At 55.5% G+C, this 16750-nt stretch overlaps 1 protein-coding gene across 1 annotated transcript; it reads left to right on the top strand.

The window, feature by feature from the left end:
* The first annotated feature begins 431 nt into the window (after positions 1-431).
* On the top strand, positions 432-15292 carry LOC119092304 (palmitoyltransferase ZDHHC17-like). The gene is given in 14 exon segments (XM_037215272.1): positions 432-472; positions 3236-3413; positions 3855-4054; positions 4590-4805; positions 5253-5415; positions 7061-7186; positions 7485-7685; positions 9206-9367; positions 9851-10007; positions 10587-10721; positions 11391-11497; positions 13081-13227; positions 13229-13287; positions 15247-15292. Coding segments are annotated over 13 exon segments (1827 nt in total). The 5' UTR covers positions 432-472; positions 3236-3305.
* The last annotated feature ends 1458 nt before the right edge of the window (positions 15293-16750 follow it).

Genomic DNA, 16750 nt, shown 5'->3' on the forward strand with positions numbered 1-16750 from the left:
ACACGCATGTGTGGGTACAAGAAGCGGTGGGTTGACGTACCACGGTTGAACAGGGTACCAACTGTAAGTCTTCAGCTGGGGCGGCTCGGGCATCGTCCCCGACTATAAAAAGGTGTGTCATCCGGGGAGAAATCCGTTGTGTATTTTAAAGCACGGTTTACCATGTCCGCTTCCTCTGAAAACATATTTGAAAACCATGGTTTTGAAAAGCTATGCCCCTGTGTCCTGCATTGATAACGCTCTGTAAGCCGCACTCCGGTGGCTGGCGCAAAGTTCGCTGGGTTTGCACCTCTGGAGTATTCACCCCCAGACCGGCATTCATGCCGCACTAATACCGATCTTAGCGCTGTTAGGTTTGTGTTTGTGTGTGTGTGCGTCTGCGCCTATGAGCCGCAGGGCCTGCGTTTGTATGCGTTATTGAGCGATAGGGGCCCGTGTCCGGGCGGCGGTGGGCGGAGTAGTGACCACTGCTGTATGACCGGGTGGGGATCCGATGTGCGTGTTTTTTGCCCAGGCGCAGTTTGGGTGCTCTATCTATCTAAATACGTGTGTTGGCTGGTGCCCCTCCCAGTTCTCTTACTTGTAGTCGAGACCCGCCGTTGGCGTACAATCCTTTTGAATATCTAAAAAAACTATGCGTATCAAGTGATGAAAATCGTAATACACCATGCTTGTGCCCAGGTCTTAAAAGTTGGCCCGTTGGTTCTTAGCATTGTTATTGAAAACAGTTAAGATTATGGATGCTGCCCCAAATGAGGATAAGGCTGCATAGAAGATATTAACTTCCCATTCTGCCAATCACAGCCCCTTAGTTTTGTCATGCTTTGCTGTGCTCATTCAAAGAAGGAAATAAAAGACTTGGCCATCTTCATCAGGGGGTCTGACTGAATCACTCACCCTGTTATTGGAACCTCTGTTTCCTAACTTTTACTTGTTATGGAGACATGCTGGCTCAATTTTTTTAGAACCCAGTTATTTGATAGCTCATCATTCATGTTGGCTGACATTTTCAGTGACTCCATCTGCATGAAATCATGCACAGCATAATTATCCATGTGATCCATGTAAGCATACATATGCTAACTGGAATGTATGGTGACTGCGCACCAACATGAGAAAAATAATCCACCTTACCAAATGCCTACATGATATTGGTACACATAACCTTGGCTTTGTGTGTGCAAAACCCAGATATAGTCAGATTGTGCTGGATTTCCAAGTTATTATTTATGTTGAAATATGTCCCAGGATATTTTAGTTTACCATGATAATTCCATGACAAAATATATCATGCTCACTTTTGATGAGTATATTTGTAATGCTGTGCACTTTGTTAAAAAAATATATTGCAGGCTTGGTTTCACCAAGCAGGATATTGGACATAACAGAATGTGCTGTGAAACAAGTTATTAGTTTTTGTTTTTCTTTTGAGCTCTGAGTTCAAATATACCAGTGCTGGTAGGGAATGGTGTTGGAAATGTACAATATGGTAGTAGTGATGTTGGAAAACCAGACAATCTATAAATTATGATGCAATTTTTGGCCTTTTTCAACATTCCTTCCCCCTTGTTGCACACTCATAATTCTTGGCACCTGCCTTTCCCCTGTGTGGACTGTTTTAGGTGCAACATCCCAAAAAGTGATGTCCATTTGACCTGAAATTGAGCCAGAGGTATGAAGCAAATAGAGGACCAAGGGCCTCTAGATGCTCCATTGAAACCATCTCCCCCTGCATGCATAATGTGCAGATGGGTAGTCTTTGTTGCATTGCAATGCAAATGGTTTATATATTGCATTATGTATGTATATACACCACTTGCAAACTGTGTCACCATCAACATCCACATCATTGACATGTGCTGATGTCAGTGAGGTTAAGCTAAATTTCTAAGCCCATTTTATGTATCCTTTAAGCACATTTTCTGAACTCATCTGTGTAAATTACCAGTAGGTATAAGACATACATAACTCCAGCCATGCACTCAAATGTTATGCTTGCAATGCTATTTGGGTCACTGACATTGAATGGGATAGAAACTTGCATCCCTCATCATCTGTCCCTCCATGGTCTTTTGTGGTCAGTTTGGGATCACAAATGCTATATTTGATCCTGAGAATATTATTTGAACTCCTCAGATAATTGGTAGGACCCAGCTCTGCCATGCAAAGGCAGAAGGCCCAAATGCTATGCTAATACACACCCCAGTGGGTGGTTGGATACCCTTAGGGTCAGATGCCCTTGCATGGGGGTCAGTGTGCCCTCCCCTCCCCTCTGAGATTTCAGAAACTAAGAGCTAGAGACACCAAATTCACAGGGTGTATTGGCCCATACATGAACTCACTAGTGCCAAGGTTTGAGCTTTATAGGCCATGATCTTCAGGTCAAATAGGGCCAAACTCCAGGTTGGTGTCTTTAATGCCCCCAGAACCTAAGTACCTGTTCTAAGCAAATGGTTGCATGCTCATTTAAGGTCAATGACCTTGTCAGATCTTTCAAAGGTCATGGTGACAAATCATACAATACTGCTTTGAGTGTTGTATTTGAATAAGTGACAGATATTATGCTAGGCAGCATATTCCTGAATAAAATGTTGATGTGGGTCATATTAGGTCAGTAACCTTGGCTGACCTCAAACAAGTCCATGGAGGATATATAATGCAATTCCTCTTATCGATGAATTCAAAATGAGCACCACAAACTACCTCAGACAGCAAGCTCTAGAGTAATAAAACAGATAGGCTTTGACCTTGGTCTGACCTGCATGCCTGACCCTAGGGCAATGGAATTTGTTCCTCCAATTGTTGGGTTTCCAAAGAAAGTATCTCAAAGATGTATGGCTCTGTCTAACTCTCTAGTGTTGCATTAGATTGAATGATTCCCTGGAAAATGCCTTCTGAATACATGACCTGACTTCGACCTGCCGTAGATCAGCGGCATTGCAAGGTAGACGTAAATTTTTGATCCCAAGCAACCTGCTATTAAATTGTCTACAGCTGTGCAAAATCTGGGGTAGCTAAGCCCTGCCGTTCCGAAACTGTTCCGGAAAAGCCCTTCGGGGGGGGGGGGGCAAATCAACCCCGCCGCACCCGAACGCATGCTAATTACTGGCTCTTGGGCCTTTTTGCCGTTGGACTTCAGGATTGCTTCCAGTTAATAGCTGAAAGTGAGCAATCTGGGTGATGTCCCATGCTGTAAGGTAGGCCCAGAGTGAAACTGTGTGTTATCTGCCTTCAGGTGATCTGCCTCCAATCTGGTATTTCAATGGTGTTGAGCAAGCTGATCTTTAAAAAGTCACTTTGACATCATGTCTCATGCTGGAGGTGACGTGCCAGATGGGCATGCCTCTGGAGCTACCACTGAGTCTGTGGGTGCCAGCAAGGAATCCCAATATGACATTGTCAAAGCCACTCAGGTATGTACCATTTGTCAGAAGTGCTGCACAGTGGGAGCATGCACTGTGCCTCACAAAACAAGTTGAAAGTTTGTGCAAAAGAGATGACTCATCCCCCCCTCACCCTCTTCATTTAGCACTTTCTGACATTATCCTATTCAGGTTTATCAACCAGGGTGTACTTTGCCTCATACTGCTGGTGTGTATTTCCTATACCCAAATGTAGCAGGGCCTGTTCTCATGCATCATTATATTCACACATTTCTGCTTTCAGCTAAATAGTAGCAGGCTATGTAAGGCTGTGTTTGAATTGCCTTAGATTTCCGGAGCTCCCAAAAACAGCTCTGCAACGAGCTCCCTGAACCACCTGCTGTCCGACTGAAACCAAGTATGTGGAATGCACGCCGATACCGACCACACGCCTGACGTCCGTGCGCGGCCGCTCTCGGCGCCCGTCTGCAGTACGGCGTGCTGGAGCGATGCCGTCAGCTGATCGACGACGGCTATGACGTCAATCGGAGGGACAACATCGACGTCACGCTGCTGCACTGGGCCGCCATCAACAACCGGATGCCGCTGGCGTCGTACTACATCGGCCTGGGCGCGGAGGTGGACGCGCGCGGCGGCGACCTTGCCTCCACGCCGCTCCACTGGGCTGTCAGGTGGGCGCCGGTGCCGTTCGCCGTGCGGGCCGCACGCTCCGCCGTGGCTGGCACCTGCAGGGAACTGCTCCACTGAGTACTGCTCCAAAACCGGATCGCCGGGGGTGGCTTTGTGAACATGCGTTGGGAACGTCTCTGGTAGGCACTAGTGATTGGAAATGGTCACCACATGTCCGGGTCAACAGCAAAATGCCATAGCACTAATGCGATATTATTTGTGTACCAGGTAACAGAGGTTGCGGTAAAAGCTGAGAGGACGCAGCAGGGCTTTCAATGATTTTCCTATCGCTTCTTGTGTTTGAAATGGATGTGCTCCACTGGAAGTTGCTTTTTAATATTTCAATGCAATTGCCAAAAATCTTCTGCATTATGCCTTCCTTGGAGTCCACAACTAGATTGAAAATGTCGGCGTGTTACCCACGGCCTCGTCGCAGTCGAACCAGCCATGTCAGATGGTTGGAAATTTCCGTTTTCCATCCGAGTGAGCCGTGCCAGCGGGGCGCCTCCGGTCACAACGCGCCCGCTGCCGCCGCAGGCAAGGCCACCTGAGCATGGTGGTGCTGCTGATCCGACACCGCGCCGACCCCACCATCCGTGATGTGGAGGGCTTCGCCTGCATCCACGTGGCGGCCCAGTGCGGCTACACCAACATCGTGGCCTACCTGCGGGCGGTGACGGGCGGCGCCGGCGCCACCGCGCCCGACGACAGCGGCATGCCGGCCCTCATGTGGAGCGCCTACAAGACCACCGGGTGGGTGCGCCGGCGGGCCGGCCGCACGGCCGCACGGCCGCGGCGGCGTGCGGGGCGAACTGCAGGCGCCCGGCCAGATCACACGACCACCTCTTGGGTGCGGGAGAGGATAAACCAGCATCTGCTTGGGATGTTCCGTGTTGCCCATGGTTTCCAGGGTCCTGTTTGTTTTGTTCGCGGCCATTGATGTTCATGAATTTATGTTTTGGGGGCCGCGCACTACCACCTTGATATATCATTTGTACGTATTTGTGCGTTTCATATTTTGGATGTATTGGTGCATCCGCCAACATGTGGCTATGCTTGTACCAATCACAATGAACGGCGTTTCCCAAAATTGCCATGAACCCTATTCTCTGGTAGAATGAGCCGTTTTGCCAGTGGCGCGGCCCTTGTGTCTGGTGATTCACCGGCCAGGCGTCTGACCTGACGGGTCTGCCGAGGCAGGATGGACCCGACGCGGCTGCTGCTGACGTTCGGCGCCAGCACCTGCCTGCAGGACCAGACATACGGGAACACGGCGCTCCACTGGGCCGTCACGGCGCGCAACGTCAGCGCGGTGCAGACGCTGCTGCGAGCCGGCGCCGACACCAGCGTCAGGAACAAACAGGTGAGCCGACACAGGCCAGCCGGCGCGGACACCAGCGTCAGGAATAAACAGGTGAGCCGACACAGGCCAGCCGGCGCCGGCACCAGCGTCAGGAACAAACATGTGAGCCGATGCAGGCCAGCCGGCGCCGACACCAGCGTCAGGGACAAACAGGTGAGCCGGCGCCGACACCAGCGTCAGGAACAAACAGGTGAGCCGACACAGGCCAGCCGGCGCCGACACCAGCGTCAGGAATAAACAGGTGAGCCGACACAGGCCAGCCGGCGTCCGGCACCAGCGTCAGGAACAAACATGTGAGCCGATACAGGCCAGCCGGCACCGACACCAGCGTCAGGAACAAACAGGTGAGCCGATACAGGCCAGCCGGCGCCGACACCAGCGTCAGGAACAAACATGTGAGCCGACACAAGGCCAGCCGGCACCCGACACCAGCGTCAGGAACAAACAGGTGAGCCGAAACAGGCCAGCCGGCACCGACACCAGCGTCAGGAACAAACATGTGAGCCGACACAGGCCAGCCGGTGCCGACACCAGGCGTCAGGAATATAACATGTGAGCCGACACAGGCCAGCCGTGCCCGACACCAGGCGTCAGGAACAAACAGGTGAGCCGATACAGGCCAGCCGGCAGCCGACACCAGCGTCAGGAACAAACAGGTGAGCCGACACAGGCCAGCCGCCGACACCAGCGTCAGGAACAAACAGGTGAGCCGGCGCCGACACCAGCGTCAGGAACAAACAGGTGAGCCGACACAGGCCAGCCGGCGCCGACACCAGCGTCAAGAACAAACAGGTCAGCCGGCGCTGACACCAGCGTCAGGAACAAACAGGTGAGCCGACACAGGTCAGCCAGTACCGACACCAGCGTCAGGAACAAACAGGTGAGCCGGCACAGGTCAGCCGGCGCCGACACCAGCGTCAGGAACAAACAGGTGGGCCGGCACAGGCCAGCCGGCACCGACACCAGCGTCAGGAATAAACAGGTGAGCCGACACAGGCCAGCCGGCGCCTGGCATCAGCATCAAGAACAAACAGGTGAGCCATCACAGAGACAGAAACGAGCAGATGGCCGGGAGTGTGGGGCAGTCAGCGTCGTCTAGCTTGTGGCTTGCTGGGAACAAAGAGGGGAGCGGCGAACAGTGGCACCGCTCGATGGCTAACTGCTGCACGAGTCTTTCTGTAGTGAGTGGTGATAGGAATGAATGAAAACTGGTCCTTCACGAACGTCACATGTGCGTGCCATTCGTGACACATTGGGGGCACACTGATACACTTGTGATGGAATGCCCGAAATCGTTTCACGTAAGAGGTTCTTGTCACTTTCACACTTACGTCTGCAAATAATGTTGTTAATTTACGTATGGGTGTAAACGCCGTGGCTGTCCCCAATGTCCAGCGCCACCTATACCCAGTCATGGACACCGTTCTTCACCCGTAAGTAGGACGCACCCGTTTTGGTGTGGTCGGAACGGGTCCCCACGTGTTTTTTTCCTTTTAGCCTAATCACTTACTTAGCTCCGAGCTTGAGATGAAGATTGACATAGGTAATGCATACTGATCCTGTATTGTCAGCGGACAGTGTCTCGTGCACTGCCGCATGGCGCGTTGGCCTCGGTTTGCGGCAGCCAGTGTGTCTATGCCGCCAGGGAGCCACGGCGCACGACATAGCGCAGCGACACCAGGTGCAGTGGATGGGCAGGGAGTGGCTCACCTCGCTCGAGCAGCCCGGCCAGTCGCGTCGCAACGTCTGCAAGCGGTTCACCAGCAATGCGGTGCGTTCTTGGACCCCAGAGTCGGCCGCAGCCACGGCCAACAGCGCTGCCACGGAGCGTTCTGCCTCTGCTAGCGGCAGGATTCAGCTGGAGCGTGCAGTCTAGGCGTCACGGGCAGAATACGGGTCCGGCGCATCGGCAGTGTTCATTGCATTTTGTGACCCTTACTTTGGAGCTTCTGAAGTTCTGAGGCGCTTGCTCTGGTAACCATTTGACATGTGAACTGTCCGCACGCACACCCATGGCACATGCAGGCGGGCCCACACTTGACCTCTGCCGCCATCGGCGCTGATTGCAGAAGGTGCAGTACTGGGCGGAGATGAGCTTACCTCTGCTGGTGTTCTACGCGGTCGGCCAGATCTTCGCCCTGGAGATGGACGTGCTGGTCAAGCTGGGCTGCCTGGTTGGCGTCTATATCGTGTGCCACTTCTACGGACAGGCCCTGTTCAACAAGGACTTCATGGAGACGCTGCCGATGGCCATATACCTGGCCACCAAGGTCAGTAGGCAGGGAGTGATGACCTGGATAACGGTCACTGATCACCGGCGGCGGTCTTCGGTCGGGCCGCGTGCCCTGCACAGGCTCCCGACTCTGGTTGGGAGCTGGCCACGCCCAATGCTAGGCTTTTATCCACATGAGGTACTGCACACAAGCTGGGTGGCGAAGAGACACACTTGAGTGATCGGTGAATACATAAAGTGCATCACCGTGCGTGACAACGAACAAAGTGGGTGAAGTAGCCATCATCTGCATGGTTAATAGAGCAATTCATAACTGTCAAGAATGCTTTAGTCGCTTTGTCTCCCTGGCTAAATGACGTCAACACGCGTGCGCAGCACGAGGGCTGAAGAGTACATTTGCCGGGCAGCTTGGTGATCCGTACCGGACGCGCCGCCTGGTGCGGACCGGCGCCCGGCGCCTTCAGAGCCATCGAGCCTCCCGGCCGGTATTGTTCTTTATGGGAGGAGGCGGACGCCGGATTCCTCTCGTGTTTCGTGGCGGTCCCCCTGCTCCCGTTTCTGCAAGCGGCGGACGTCCGGTGTTTGGTCAGCCACCATCCTCGTGCTTCTGACACTTCGCTGTTGTTTCTAAGATATAGCTCTTTACCAGTCGAGGCTTTTCGATGGAAGATGGCTCTACGCCACCGGCTTGTCGGCCAGCTGGCAGCGTTGTTACGCCATCCGGGTCTTGCGCTGCTCTCAACCCGGGCCCTAAGTGGTGTGCTGGTTTTTCTGCCGTAATGTTTGGCTCTACACCACCTAAGCGCTCCGTCCGCCAACGCCTCAGATCGCGTGGGCTATAGTTATCCTTCAGATCAGCCCCCGTCCCCCCCCCCCGGCGTTGTTTTGGGTATTCCGCGATCCGGCTTCCCCACAGATCCAGATCCCCAGATTCGGGCACACGTCGGCTGGACGTATGAGTATCATCTCGTAGATCTCTCCGCGTCCCGTTTCCTATCACCGCCGTGTTCTAGCATCACGTGTGGTCCCCCACGACCGCAGCTGTCTGCGCACACGACAGTCCCACTTGTCACAATCCGGTAACATCACCTGGTGCTTGTGTCTTACATCATGTGTGGTTATGTACGGCTTGGGCGTTGCAATCTGTCGTCAGATATGTCTGCGCATCTTTCCTGGACGTTTTTTTCCTCAGACTTAGGTCGATGTTATCTGAGCATTGCTCTTTGTTCAGATCCGATTCTACATCGCTTGGGTGCTGTTCTTTTCCCTCCGACCGGGTTTGCATCGCCTGGGTGTTTTTTTTTTGTCGTGGGATCTGGTTCTAAATCACCCGGGCGTTCTCCCTCCCTCAGATATGACTGTATCACTATGGTGTTTTTGTTCCGTACATTCCTGGTTGTCCGTACGTCCCATCAGATGTGGTACTTCATTGTCACCACAGTGTTGTCTCCGCTCAACTCTGGCTTTACATCACTGGGATGTGTTCCATTCATCACCCAGTTCTTCCCAGCTCCTTTAGACGTGCTCCTACATCACCTGGGGCTGTTCTGTCCTCAGATTTGGTTCTACATCACCTGGGTGGTGTGGCTGCAGCCGTACGTGGGTGCTAGCACCACGCTAGCCTTCCTCGCCTGCTCGTCCCTGCTGTGGTGGGCGTTCGTGCGCTGCTGGCGGGGAGACCCCGGCCACATGACCTCGTCGCTGACTGACAAGTGCAAGGTACGCCGCTCGGCCGGCTGGCCCACGGCTCGCTGCGGCCTGAGTATGGCGCAGGGCCGCGCCGGCTGGTCGCTGCGCGGACAGGCAGCAGCTGGCTGGTGTGGACTGGCTGGCTTTGGTCTCTCGTCTTCAGCCGTTTGGGCGGCGATGCTCCGGGCGAGGCGACCCCCGGCTCCCAGGCGCGTGCGCGGCTGGGCAGAGGTGACTTTTGATGCAGCTGTACCCTCATCACCAGTCGCAACGATGCTCACTCCGCAGCTGGCGCAGAACGGTGCCACGATATCTGACATAACGTTGCCGGCCTTTTCTGGTTATCGAAACGAAAATTGGACAGGGTAATCGCTTGGGAGCTATCGCGCCGCGTCCGGAAGCGCCCCCAGCGGCCGCAGTTGTCGCGTGGGACTGTTGCTGAGCTACGCTCGGCCGGTGCCCCACCGCCCCGACGGCACCGCCGCTGACCGGCGAGGCCTTGCACCTCTGCAGACAATCGTGTCACTGTCGGAGACGGAGGGCTTCAACATGGCGCAGTTCTGCAGCACGTGCCTCATCCGCCGGCCGGTCCGCTCCAAACACTGCTCCGTCTGCAACCGCTGCGTGGCCAAGTTCGACCACCACTGCCCCTGGGTCAACAACTGTGTCGGTGCGTGTCATGGATGCTGGAGGCGCACGCTATTGGCGGCCAGCAGGGGTGACGCGTGCGGGCGCTGGCGGGCTTCTGTTCTGTTGCTTCTTCTGTGTCGCTTCTGCTTGTTCGTCATCATGTTACGTACGCGAGTTGATTGTCCGAAATTAGCCATTCACGTCCACTTTCAGCTGTACGGGACTATCCTTAATAATGTTATAACGCCACAAATTGGCATTGGTTTGCTATTTGAACTGATACTTTTGGAGATTTATGTTGTTCTTGTTCTGACTCGGCTCTTTGTTTTTTTTCTCCCTCGTATAGCTTACTGTCGCATTTCATTTTTCGGGTACAATGAAGCACAGTTTTAATTCGCACGTGAGCCGTGAATTTGGAACATTGCCTGGGATGGACATTTATATTTTACCATCGATGGCATTCTCTGTCACTCACAATCTGTGTGCGTAAATGCCATGGTGGTTTCGAAACGAGATGCCGACACAGTATTAAATCAAAATTTCTCAATCAGTCATGTCTTCTGTTATAGATCACATGTTAACAACTAACGCGACGTTTGACGTGCGTGCCGTGCTCCAGGTGCCGGAAACCACAAATATTTTGTGTACTACCTGCTCTTCTTGGCCGGGATGTGCGTCTTCTTCCTGTACGGCTGCAGCGTGTTCTACCAACGCGCCTGCGCGGTCGCCATTTCGGAGCAGGGTTTTTGGAACGGTACGTCCTACGCCACTGCAGTAGCCGGGGCACGGAGAATCAGGTGACGCGTATCATTGGTGGTGCTCTACCAAGCAAGCACCTCCACATTAGCAGGTCCTGCCTTTTTGGTGGTGCTCCGTTCGCACCTGGCGGACTTGCTGTAAAATCCGCTGCGCACGCTGCAGCCAGTCAGCTGTCGCGAACTAGATATGTCAATTTTAAGCTTGCAGGCCCACAAGCCGTCGGCAGAAAGAGCTCGAAAGTGAGCAACAGTTACCACCTTTGAGCTCTTTTTAACGCCTTAGTGCGAGCGCGCGGGATGACTGGGGTACCCCTGACCCGCAAAAGCTAATAACTGCAGCAGGTTAGCCAATAAGGACAGCTAGTAACTGCAGTAAAGCTAACTAAGTACAGAATCTGCAGCGTTTCTGCAGCCAGTCCGCGAGATATGAACGGACCTTTAGCGTATTGAATAACCTGGCGACGTCGGAATTCTACCGTTGTGTGAACAAAAGCCTCCGGGTGGGAATGGTTTTGTTTGCGGGCATTTGAACGCTATTTGATTGCTAACCAGAGCTAGTGCGCCAGTGTCGCCAGGCAAGCTTGCATGCGCGTCACCCTAGGCGCGCGGCCTCCTCCCGGCTGGGCGTGTCCGTGTGCGGTGAACCTTCTGCCGTCTGCCGCCAGCCGTCTCCACCATGGCCACGTGCGAGACGTGGGTGTTCTGGAACGCCCTCAACGCGCTGGTGCACGCCGTCTGGGTGTCGGCCCTGTTCTGCTGCCAGATGTACCAGGTCAGTGGGCCGATCGGCCGGCGCTCGCGCTCGGGGCTCCGTCTGCCGGGCTTGTGGTGGAGCCGGACCGGGCACGGCTCCGTCCGACCGCACGTGCACGTCATCGCGGCGATGCCGTTTCGTAGTATCGCCGCCAAAAATTAGCGTGACCATAATCTGGTTGGTGATGAAATATAGCCCTTGACATTTATTTGGCGGTTCTTGCGCCCATAGTGAACGGCACAAGAGTCTGTTCCCGCTCTGGATGGACGAATGACCATCGTTAATCCGTCAAGATGCCTCTACACACGGGTCTCGAACTGCGTATGTGCACATATTTAACGGCTACGTGATAATGACACATTGTTGATGTGGGGCTTCTGTTGAGAAATTCTTGAATCCATCCCCATCTGATATTTTGAGGCAGCACCAGATGTGTGTGGTGTTTTGTCTCCATACTCCGCCGTGAAGAAAAGCATTGCTCTGCTGCATTGCATAAGCCTGATTCGTCTTGCAGGCACGGAAAAGATAAGATCTTATTCCGATCAGTCGAACCCTTGGCTTTCGGATGGCATATCCAGCCCTCTAATCTTTGAGCTATTTTCCTCTCATTGTTACGTTGCGTCGCACTACACACGGTTGCTGTCGCAGTGCATTTCGAAAAGCCGTAGCATCGGTTCAGGCAGGTACTTTCGAGTGTGCTCAACTACACGGCAAGATTGTCACAGCGGCAAGGGCAGCAGTGCAAAATCAGTACCAGCGGTACTGGATGGGTGTGTGGGTGCTACTGCTACCAGCGGTGTTATCGTGCACTGGAAATGTCAACCAGCATCGGGTGCATTAAAGGTCGATATTTGTGCTGGCGACAGCTGAAGGTTGCAGGCTCTGAGCCCATGCTCTCGTGCCTAGACGGTACTGACCCTGATACCAGAATATCTTCATCTACAGTCCCAACATACCACGCTTTGCGAGAATTTGTAAATGAAAGCGCGCAGCGCGGGCGTGAGTCACCGCCGTGAACATCTGGTGTCAGGTCGTCGGCGGCTGCTGGCGGGGCACACCTGAGCCCAGCGTTTTTATCGGGCGCACTGCACAGGCTGGCCGTGACCTGCGCGGCAGCTGACGGGTCGGGGCGGCTGTGATTCACCGCCCCGACGCCGGCTCGGACAGCGGCTGGTTGACGCAAGCCGGTGCAGTTGCCAGGAGAAGACGGGGACGGCAGCGTGCGGACACGTACCGCCGCTGCCACCATCGCTGCTTGTTTATGTTATGTGTACATGACGTGCTCTGTGCGTGGACCCGAACATTTAGATGTGTCACGTCCAGAGGTTACCCGGAGTTCATAGGTGTGATCCCAACCTCAATGTAGTCGTAGCGTGACCATAAACAACGGGACCTAGCCTCAACGTGCTCCTGACCCTGATCTTGACCCTGCTCCTTGCCTCTGATCCTGACCCTGCAAGACCCTGCTTCCTGCCTGATCTGTGTGTTCCTGCCCTCGATCTGGTCTGAGCTTGCGTTTCTCCTGTCTGACCTGAGTGTGACCCCGGACCCTCGACCTGGGCCTCAGTAGGACTCTGACCTGAGTGGCCGTGTCACGACAGGTGGCGTGGCTGGCGATGACCACCAACGAGCGCATCAACGCCGCCCGGTACAAGCACTTCGCGTCGGCGGAGGCGGCCGGCCGGCGCCGCTCGCCGTTCGACCGCGGCCCGCTGCAGAACGCCGTCGACTTCTTCGGCTGCCGCTGTGTGGGGCGTGTGCAAGCCGAGCCCGCCCGACTGGCGCGCCGTCTACCGGCTGGAGGAGGCGTGCGCGCCGCGCGGCGGCGTGCCGCAGCAAGCCTGAGCGCCGCCGCCGGAGGCGGGTGCGCGGCGGACGGCTCTGGCGCCCGCAGCGCCTGTCGGACCCCGTCGGACGGACAGCCCGCGGCCATGCCCCTCAACGGTCGGCGCAACCGCGGCCCGGAGCAGGCACTGGCGGGCTGTGACGCAGCTTTTTCCTCATTCGCGCCGCTCGTTGGTCTGTCCACGCACGATTCGTGGGGTCTGCTGGGGAACGGAGGATTGGGGAGGGGGTGGGTAGAGAGCGCGCGGCGTTGGGATCAAGTCATGGAGACAGGCGAGCTTTGGATGAGGATCGTGGCCACGTAGTGAGTCTCCCAGCATTCTGTGCCGCTGTCAGGAGGCATAGTTCTTGCTGTCATCTGTTCCCATTTGCTGATAGTACGCGTCGATTTCGAGACGATAACCCGAGGCGGAGTTGTTAATTGCCGCGCACTTGAGCTGCGTAAATCACTCAGTGTGATAAGAGATGCTGCGTAATCTTTGCGATCACGTGATATGTTGTCAGACGTCCTAGCGATTTCGTGTCATATGCACAGTTATTCGCATGCGTGTATTTTGTTTCATTCTCCGTAACGCACATGGACGTTAGTTAACTGGGTCGTCATGTCATCTTTACTGCAATCAACTGTGGGGACACGAGGGCCGGATCTCGACTTGTGGAGAAGCCGTCAAATGCATGGTGCGTTCTTTGTCAATCAGTTGTACTCCAGTTTGCCAGCAATGTCGTGGTGTAGCCCAATGTCTCCTAAGCTCATCGAATTACCGCCTCCGATACGCGACGCTCGCGCGCTGGGGTAAAGCCAGGCGTCGTCGGAGAGCAACGCTGGCGCGTGCGCCGCCGCTCTGGCGCCATGTGCGGGTGCGGGTCGGCCGGCTGGTGGACTCTGGGATGCAGCGAACGATCTGAGAGGCAGGCAATAGTTAGTACGGAGAGGCGTCTGTGGAGCTCTCCGCCGCGTGCCGGCCGGGTTCGCGCCGGACCGCCGGCAGGCATCACACCGTGCGTCGCGATGCCTGCCGGGGCACACGGCCTGGCGCGGTCGGACGCGCCAGGCCGTGTGCCCCGCCGCCGCCGCCGCCGCCGCCGCCGCGCCCGTCACCGCGTGGCTCGCCGGAGCGGGCCGATTTTTCGCGCTCCCCTCCGACGGCCGCCACGTCTCAGTCTAGTCCCGTGCAGTGTGTGGTATTACGCGGTGGGCCGGAGCGCTCATGTCTGGCCGGCCTTCCGTCTGGCGTCTGTGCGGGTCGCGCCGGCCGCAGACTCTGTGACACGGCTGAGTCCGGTCCGGCAGCCGTGCGTTTCATTCCTGCAAATAAACGTGCCCGTTCGCGTGCTCGGGAGCCGTTTTAGCTGTTGCCGAGGAGGCATCCATCGTGGCTGTCTGCGCACGGCGCGCTGGTGCGGGGCGCCTCAACCGCAGTCAGACGGCGCAGGTCGTGCTACCCGTCGTGCCATGGGGCCGCGCAAGTGGTGGCTGACGTGTACTAGCGGACATGCCTGGTTACAGCAGCTGGTTGTGGCATTCTCACGTATTTACATGGTGCTTCACTCTACAGGCGATCCGCGGACGTCGCCGCATCCAAGGGACGTCGATATAACGGCTCAGGGCAGGTTGCGTTGTGTGCACAAGTATACCATTCTTATGGTCGTGCAGTGCCGGAGCCATGCGGCAGCACATCGGACTTTGTTGCCGCGGCGATCGAACCGCCGGCCCGGAGCGGCGGCGTCGGCCGCGGCCCGGGCCCGACGCCCGTCCCGGTCACCCCACTCGACAAAAACCTGGCCGGGTGGCCAGCTGTCCGGGCGGACGCGGGGAAGCCCACCAAGCAGCGCCCCCTCGCCGACACGTCCTCCGGGAGTGGCAGTTAGAGACACGTGTGGGCGGACGCGTAAACGCTGGAGCAGCTGCCGCCCTGCACCAGGTCTCCCCCGGCGACGGGCCTGGTGGCCGCCGCTGCACAGGTGTGAGACCGTCTGCAGCGGCGTGCCGGCCGCGCCGGGCCCGCAGGCGGTCCGAGCGACCCCGCCGACCGCACCGGGCCCGGAGGCGGACCGGGCGGCCCCGCCGACCGCTGACCCCTACCGACTTTGGGCGGGGGACGCGGGGGGCCGACCGTTTTCAGGCGCAGGTCCCCGCCGCCGAGCGAACTTCAGCCAGAGTTCAATACACCGCTCATCAGACGCTGGGGCGGACTAACTCGCGAGCATAGATGCGATGGACCCGTGGGAAAAATCCAGCGCTTTCGAATTGGGCTCATCAAATATTGCCTGCTCGGCTGCTGGGTTGTGGTTATTGAGCCCTTCAGGCGCTCCACTGCATGGCCCGGTAGTGTCCCTGGAATGGTTGCTGATTTGGCAAACTGCATCTGGTCTGACAAGCCAAATGCGCAATACAACCAACTTGCCGGCTGACAGAACGTGGCGCGACGTTGTCGGGTCGCGGCATGCGGTCGGGAGGCATCAACCCTCCGGAATATGGCCGCGTGCGATTTGCTAGGTGAGGAAGGTTAGGGCCAGCCTATGAACTCCCATTCAGTTTCCTTCTAAACGAATACAAAAGCATGAGCTCAACAAGACAGCTTTTCAGCCGCCGGACAACTCCCAAACGCCCCAAATATTGCCTGGCGCTTTGAGCTCGGCCGTAACGCTACGGTCCTCAACGACTTTGTAACAAATGTAGCACCACACAGCATCCATCTCCCACTGCGCACACGTTCAGGCTAGCCTTCGCAAAACAACTTCTGTGTAACAAAAATACTCAATGTGCCTCTTCGAGCGGCACCAAATAGACAAGAGCATGCCAGCTTTTTATGCCTGTACTAGAGACGATGGGTTTCCAATGCGAGGAGTTCACGGGCCCCACACGAGGAGCGAATACTTGCACAGTTGCTCGTGAACGAAATGATTCCATCGCAAGAGACCTGTGATATGGTGCGAGGATCCTGTTAGAAGTAACAAGGCGGGCGATGTTTATACATACGACAGTTCTTGAAACCTTATTCCTTGGAGAAAAACCAGAATGGATATACTTTTTCCTGGTTTTTCTCCGAGGAATAGGGCTATCAATACCGTTCTTATCAATGTGCATAATGTTCCTCACAAACGCACTTGACAGCTACGGGCGATGTACAGGTCAAATACATCAATATTTCCATCTTGAGTTCCCTACTTTGTGTTATCTTGAAGTAGCCCAGCCTCGCAGTACGGCATAAAGATGGCTCTTCATGTCGCTGGCATCACAAAGTTGCAGCACCTGGACGTAGGTAATGCAAATCATAGCAACTGACCATTCCTAACCAGCCCACGTCGGATTCAACACTGACAATGGAGATTGAGCCAGTGATTATATCTACACCTACCTCCAACGGTGGAGCATGTCCAGTGGTCACGAAACAAGTAAACATTTTATGCTAATTTGCAATGCAC

Source organism: Pollicipes pollicipes, unplaced genomic scaffold (assembly GCF_011947565.3).
Source record: "Pollicipes pollicipes isolate AB1234 unplaced genomic scaffold, Ppol_2.1 Scaffold_3447;HRSCAF=4054_pilon_pilon_pilon, whole genome shotgun sequence".
Lineage (NCBI taxonomy): Eukaryota > Metazoa > Arthropoda > Thecostraca > Pollicipedomorpha > Pollicipedidae > Pollicipes > Pollicipes pollicipes.